This window comes from Mastomys coucha, unplaced genomic scaffold (assembly GCF_008632895.1).
Source record: "Mastomys coucha isolate ucsf_1 unplaced genomic scaffold, UCSF_Mcou_1 pScaffold15, whole genome shotgun sequence".
NCBI classification, from domain to species: domain Eukaryota; kingdom Metazoa; phylum Chordata; class Mammalia; order Rodentia; family Muridae; genus Mastomys; species Mastomys coucha.
In genome coordinates this window covers 111469788-111477221 of record NW_022196897.1, presented here as the reverse complement: position 1 = coordinate 111477221, position 7434 = coordinate 111469788, and the positions used below count along the sequence as shown (strand labels likewise).

Here is a 7434-nt window from a genome sequence, read left to right as displayed (position 1 = left end):
CGCCATCACGCAAGTGTGCGTGGCAGCTACTCTGGCTGGAATACAGACACGTCCTTAGTACATACCCCAACAGTGACGGTAAAGTTAGTTGGGAGAAGGAAGCAGCCATGTTTGAGAGTGACTTCTAATTGAGAGGCAAAGTGAGATAGGATATGCCCAACTCCCAGGAGAAGAGACAGAAAGGAGAGATGACTTAGAAGAGCAAGGCAGAGAGAAAGCGGAGGAAGTTTTGCCAGGAGAGTTTTAGAGAGACAGGTTGAAGAGAAAAACAAGGTGAATACAATAGATGAAGACAGAACAAGCTAGAGAATGAGAAGGAGCCAGGAGATCAGGACAGATTTGTTAGAGTTAGCTTGAGGCCAATCAGAGTAATTCAGTCCAAGAGAATCCAGATTGAATCAGTCTGCTAGGAAAGGACTTTGAGCCAGAACAGTTGAGTTGAACCAGCCAGCAAGAGTTCAGAAAGAAAAGGAAAGGGTAAGCTTATTCAGCAGTAAGTCTCAGAGGCTGAAAACATTCTAGGCCTAGATAAGATTGTACAGAGTCTAGAAGCTTCCAGGCCTAGGCCTAAGTGAGCAGACTGAGGCCCTCAGAGATGACAATTAAATTAGGCAAATTAAAAAATACTTTTACAATGGTCAAGAGGTAAAGGCTCTTGCCTCAAAAGACTGACCACCAGAGTTCATTTTCTGAAAACCATGTAAAGGTGGAAGGAGACAACAGCCTATGAGGCTACCCTCTGACCCCACACAGATACCAAGCACATCCATACTCATACACAATATACACACAACTTTTAAAATTATTTAAATGGCTACATAAGTGGCTCAGTGTTTAAATGCTGGTCTTAAAGAGGACCTGAGTTTGGGTCCCAGTACCCATGACAAGAGACTGACTTCCTGAACTTAAACTCTCAGGAGACTCAACACCTCTAACATCTGCAGGGCCTGAAATCACATGTACACACGCACATGAAGCTACATACACATAATCTAAAATAATAAATTTCAAATCTTCAATAAAAATATTTTAAAATACTTTTTAAATATAAGATGTACTTTAAACATGAGCAACCCATTGAAAACTTCTATCAGTTATTTACCTATTGAATAAAATTGATCTCATAAAAATACCCTAATAATTGCTCTTATCAAATTATCAGGCTGGGCTTAATAAATTTGAGTGTCACCAAGAAAATAAAAGGCTTAAATTCCAGTTGTCATTTTCTTTATGTTCCTAGGTACCAGATTACTCATGTCTTTTCCCATTGTCTGAGTAAGGCAAATTATGTAAATAAATGCACTCTAAATCAGCATGTCATTTTATAAATGTGAACAACTGGCATGGTAAATAATCATAGCCTTGTAATTTTGTATTTAAGAAATTATGGATGATGCCAGTGCCTGACAAATACAGAAGTGGATGCTCACAGCCATCCATTGGACTGAGCACAGGGTACCCAATAAAGGAGCTAGAGAAAGGACCCAAGGAGCTGAAGGGGTTTGCAGCCCCATAGGAGGAACAACAATATGAACTAACCAGTACTCCCGGAGCTCCCAGGGACTAAACCATCAACCAAAGAGCACACATGGTGGGACTCATGGCCCCACCGCATATGTAGCAGAGAATAGCCAAGTTGGTCATCAATGGCAGAGAGGCCCTTGGTTTTGTGAAGGCTCGATGCCCCAGTGTAGGGGAATGCCAGGGCCAGGAGAGGGTGGATCGGTGAGCAGGGAGAGGGGGGTGGGAATAGAGGGTTTTTCAGAGGGGAAGCCAGGAAAAGGGAGAACATTTGAAGTGTAAATAAAGAAAATACCTAATAAAAATGCTTTCAAACATTATGCATGAATAAAACTCAACCTCCTTATGATTTGCTATGTTCTTTGGGAAAATTATAAGCATGGGTAGGATGACTGTGGTTTCTTATCTTCGATTCTAATAATGGTGAATTTTATAGTTACTGGCACCCCAGCTAAGTCTCAACTGTCCCAGTAAACTAGCACAGCAGCAGTCGTCACACTCGTCAGAAGCCTCTGCTTTGTTTTAAAGTCACCTAGACAGACTCATGCAGTACTTTTGGAGTTTTGAGTTCTAAGATGATACCATTAAAGACCCTTCAAAACTAAACTTTTGTATTCAGTAGGGGAATTTTGAACAAGAATTAGAGATTAAATAACTTCAGGGGATTGTCTGTCTAGTGTGTAATGATTATGGTCTGCTTGCACAAGTCTGCATCTCCAATTTTAGGAAACACATAGCTTCACATATGTTATTTTATATGTATCTTTCAGTTGACCCAGGAAATACACATTAAAGTTGATAGTTAGTATGGTGCTATCCTTTCATATGTACTTAAGTTTAAATTTCTCCTGATAATGTGTTGATAGGAAAGGCTATGAGTAGAACTGTGTTGATTATAAGGAAGGTGATATTATTAGAAAACTACGACCAAAAAGATGTTTCCTTAAATGATTACTTTGTTAAGCTATCTGAATATTTCTTATAATATTTTCCTAAGAAACAATTAGGTGTTTGGCTTGAGGGATGGCTCAGCAACAGAGCATTTACCTAGCATATACAAGGCTTTCTTTCCCCAGCTCAAAACATACAAAAAGAAAAAAAAAATCAATGTTAATGATATACAATACAAAATCATTTGAAGACTTATTTCTTAATATTCTGAATGTATAGCTATAAATTGTGTTCATAGTGTGTTCAATATAAAAATAATACAATCGTTGGCTGAACGTCTTCTGAGAAGGTTTTCAGAACCAAGCAATTCCTGACTTCGAAACAAAGACAAAAGTATCCCTTTCCCCAATGGATTCAGAGAAAAACTGATAATGACATCAGGCACCACTCCAGAAGTCACTTGGAACACAGCCAAACTGGGTCTATAACACGAAGGTGTTAATGTTAATGCTGAACTGTGCTCAACATCGGCTGTACAAGATGAAGATAAAGTTGGGTGGTTTTGGTTTGGTTATTTTAACCTTTGGTAATTTGGGCATGTTTAATTCATCTGTATAGGTAACAATTGGGTCAAAATTCTAAGATAATCTACTTTATAACTTTACAGCATTTGTGTACACAATTTAGAGGCTTTCTCCAAAAGGGGTGGTTGCCTTATTTCCACATTTTTCTTCACTCTGAACTCTAATGGTTTTCTGCGACAATGCATTTACAAAAAAAAAAAAAAAGTCACCAACTGCTACTTCTATTTCATCCTAAAAGCAGTTAGTGCACGTTTGTGACTCATTAAATAATTGAACAATTGATTAGTGCATACCTAAACCAGGATATCCACAGAACTGTTTTTGCTAACTATAAACATAACTTTTATATAATAGTGTTGTTGTAAATATACCCACAAGGTGTTGAATGAAAACAGATAACAATGGCAGAGGCACGCTACCTGTCATATAGGTCGGGCATGTTTCATTAGAAAGAGACGGTTCCAGAGTCCCAGGCAAGGAAGGAGACAGTTCCCTCACCTAGGACGCTGGATACTGCTAGAAGGTTTCCGAAGCCCCTCCGATAGGACCCGCAACGCCCGATTTCGTAGGGGCTATACTTAGTTGCTAAGACACAAACTGTCGCGCAGGAAGAGTAGGCTGTGCGTTCCCTTTGGGAACCGTAGTAAATCGTCTCAGGGTCGAGCGATTGGTTCCGGAATGAGCTTTATCTTCTCCAGGAGCGACCGGAAGACGAGGAGAATCGGGAGTGACGCTTCTGGGCCGCGGAGCACTGTGGGAGGAGGCTGTCTCTAATTTCTCCTCTCCCCCTCCCCCCTCCGGCCAAGATGTCTGACATGGAGGATGATTTCATGTGCGATGATGAGGAGGACTACGACCTGGTGAGGCGCAGGGAGCGGGCCGGGGTTGGAAGTGGGATGTGGCGGTGGTGCCAAGGCCGAGCGACTGCACCTCACCCCCCGGGGCGCGTCGGCCGGGTTCCGCCCTGTACAGTGACGGGTTTCCCTCCTCGCCCGGCGTCGCGGGCCTGTGGGGCCTGGGAAGAGAGGCGGCGGGTCCGCCCAGGCTGCTGGGCCCTGTGATAGCGCAGGTGACCGGCCACGGCCGGTTCTCGGCGGCTCTCTACCGGTCGCCGAGCCTCCACGGCCCTGCGCTGAGGTCTGGGCCCTAGGGGGCCCATCTCTAATTCACTCTGGACCTGAGCCGGTGCCAGATACTGGGAGAGTGGAAACTGAGAGGGTCGGGGGGATCCATCCTGCTCCTAGACCTGACTGCGAAACTCGGGAGTCTCCCCCAAATCAGCCTAAGAGTCTCGCCCAGGGTCAGTTTGGGTCCCAAGTTAAGGCTCAGAGCAAGAGTAGAAGGGGTAAAGTAGTTAAACTACTCGTCCTGTTCTCTAAAAAAATGACAAGCTTCCCGGGAAGAAGGCTTTGCTTTTTGTTTGGTTGGGCTGGGGAAAAAGGTAGGAAAGGGATTTGGAACCAATGATCTTTTTCCTTGATTTAAGAAATTTCCCAGCATCAGTGTTTGAATCATCAATGGCATAAAAGTAAACAAACTTGCCTAGTTTGATTGGTGATTTCTTTTTAATTTAAGGTTTATTTGTGAATGGATTTACAGATTTTTAAACTGGACCCCATGTTTTATGTTGATACTCAGAAACTCACGCCTGTGAACTAAGAGAAAATGAACTTGATCCCCAAATTAGTGTCAGTTTTGTTTCTTAATTGAGAAGCATCTTCTTTCTTTCTTTCTTCTTTTTTTTTTTTTTTTTTTTTTTTTTTTTTTTTTTTTTTTTTTTTTTTTTTTGGTAATTTTAAGGTTTATTTATTATTTTATGTATGTGAGTACACTGTCACTGTCTTCAGACACACCAGAAGAAGGCATCAGATCCCATTGCAGATGGTTGTGAGCCACCATGTGGTTGCTGGGAATTGAACTCAGGACCTCTGGAAGAGCAATCAGTTCTCTTAACCTCTTAGCCATCTCTCCAGCCCCTGGTTCATCTTTTAAGTGTCACATTCTCAAAGCATTAATATTTTGATTTTGAGTTACTGTGTGACTTATTTGTATAGGTGAATCTGTAAATTGTGTCCAATTTTTTTAAAGGTTTTCATTTTACAGAAAAGCATATTTTGCGAAAGGAAGAAAGTGCTATGACTGGAGAGTCATAAATATAGAATTTTGTTATATTTGCTCAAATACAAGGTAGTTGTAAGCAGATACTAAGCTTTTCTCTTGTTTTGCTTTTGTTTCCATTACAAGTAGTTTTTAAATTGTCAAGTATTTCTTTTGAATGTTTGTAATTTTAGCTTGTAGTGTTTTATAAATCTTCACTTACCTCCTTTCCTAATAGTCTATGAAGTACATGAACTTTTAGATGAATGAATATTAGCACTAGGATTAACTTAAAAGTACAATGTAGGAAGGAGAATGAGAATCTTATGAACTACTCTATTAGACTTTACTAGTTTGTGGAAGTTCATTGCTTTGTTTTGAGGCAGGGTCTCACTGTGTAGCCATGGTTGGCTTGGAGCTCAGTTTGTTTCCTAAGTGTTGGAAATAAAGGCATACATCAGCATACCCTTCTGTAGAAGCTTTTTAATTAGACATACAGTGGCTGTTTTCCCAGCATTTTTATGTCTGTACTACATATATCCTATAATAAAGTTGAATATGCAGTTGTTTCAACTTTTTAAAAAAACAGAGTTAAGATTTTACTGTTGCAAAACTAATGAATTTTTTATTTTCTTCTCCGAGCATTATGTTAAATTAAATAGCTCTTCTCATCCATTTCTCATATAGATAGCATTATAGATTCCCAGTTACATGTCAGGTAGTGGAAGGTGTTATATCTCTTTTTCTAACAGTTAAAATTTTTGGTACATGATGTCTTTCAGGTAATTGATTTTCATCTGCTAGTCCGTATACTTATGTGTCTAAAAGGATAAGGGTGACTGTCATTTCATAGTTGCTAGAGATGTTTTTCTTATATTTGAGTAATTATTTTGCCTAGATCTTTATCTGTTTCTTTTTATAGAAATTCTACAGGGTTGACATCCTGTTTTAAGGAGGTTTCTCTCTCCCTCTTTTTACTTTTTGAAACTTTTTATTTTTTACTTTTTGCCTAGGGTGGCCTTGAACTTCTCTAGAATAGTGAGGATAACAGGCCTGGAATACCGGGCTAAGCTAGTTTTTTTTTTTAAAGTGCGGTTGTTAGACATTTAGTTATCACTTCATTTAAGATGTTATATGAGGGGTGGGGGTCATTCACTTGGTAGAGTGCTGGCCTCACATTCCAAAAGCCCTGGGCTTGGTTTTTAGCACCATAAGTACTTGAGTGGTAGAGAGAGGCAGAAGAATCAGAAGCTCAAGGCCATTCTTGGCTACGTAATGAACTTCATGATTCAATTAATTGATTAATTAAAATGTTAATAGCACTGTGTGTATTTCTGACCACAGTGACACTCAGCATATCTTTATCTGTGGCCCACTGATATTTTAATACCCTAAGCCACCATTTGTATTTGCCTAGTCTAGTGGAAATAGGTGGCAGGGATACGCCCTGAAAATTAAAATTCTGTCTTGAGTATATTTTAATGACCCCAAAATTTTGCTTTTTTGTGTCTATTTGGGTGGGTTGATGTTAAATGCCTGCCTCCCCTTTATTTATTTAATCAGGATATAGCTTATGTGTTATTCTTAATTTATCTAAAATATTTTACAGATACTTTGTGTGTGTCTGTGTATGTGTGAGTGTGTGTACATAGATGCATGCCATGCCATACACGTGGAGGTCACTAGACAACTTGTGTGTGCCTGTTCTCTCCTAACCTGTAGGTTTTATAGATAGAATCCCAGTTGTCGGGCTTGTCAGCAAGCACCTTTACCCAGTTCACTGCCCTTTTTACATCTCCAAAGATTATATGTAGGTATTGTATTTTGTTTGACTGGTTTTCTGAAGTAACAATTTGACCTGTTTTCAGTCTACAGTATTATAAACAATGTGTGACTTAAAAAAAAAAAAAGTGGGGATAGAGAGATGGCTCAGAGGCTAAGAGCACTGGCTGCTCTTATACAGGACTCCAGTCCAGTTCAAACACCCATGTGGTGTCTTACAGTGGTCTGTTACTCAGCGTTCTAGGGGATCCAACATCTTCGGGCCTCTGTAGCATCAGGCATAAATGTGGTACACATCCATCCATCCATACAAGTATTCCTACACATAAAATAAATCTTTTTAAAACTTTAACCAGAAATTATATTGATAATTAAGGTAAACTATTAGCCAGGTAATGTTTTAGGTTAAAAACAGTTTGCTAAAACCAAAAACACCTAACTCTGATAAAGGTAGTTTTCTTCAGAGCTGTTGTTATAATCCTTATCAGCATTGTTGGATACTGCCTATTAAAGCTACAGTCATGAATAATACTGATTCTTTTTTTTTTTTTTTTTTTTT

The 7434-nt window shown here is 39.6% G+C and overlaps 2 protein-coding genes across 3 annotated transcripts in view; one reads left to right on the top strand and one right to left on the bottom strand.

The window, feature by feature from the left end:
• Galk2 (galactokinase 2) overlaps positions 1 to 3719 on the bottom strand; it is a 111357-nt gene extending 107638 nt beyond the window's left edge. The window contains exon 1 of one of the 2 annotated variants that reach the window (XM_031371764.1): positions 3416 to 3719. In XM_031371764.1, coding sequence (XP_031227624.1) covers positions 3416 to 3435 — 20 coding nt within the window. In that variant the 5' untranslated portion in view covers positions 3436 to 3719. The remainder of the gene's footprint in view (positions 1 to 3415) is intronic. The other variant, XM_031371765.1, reaches the window with a different exon arrangement.
• Positions 3720 to 7434, top strand: part of Cops2 (COP9 signalosome subunit 2) — a 31156-nt gene continuing 27441 nt past the window's right edge. Inside the window, exon 1 of the mRNA XM_031373255.1 lies at positions 3720 to 3856. Within this exon, the coding sequence (XP_031229115.1) occupies positions 3803 to 3856 (54 nt within the window). The 5' untranslated portion in view covers positions 3720 to 3802. The remainder of the gene's footprint in view (positions 3857 to 7434) is intronic.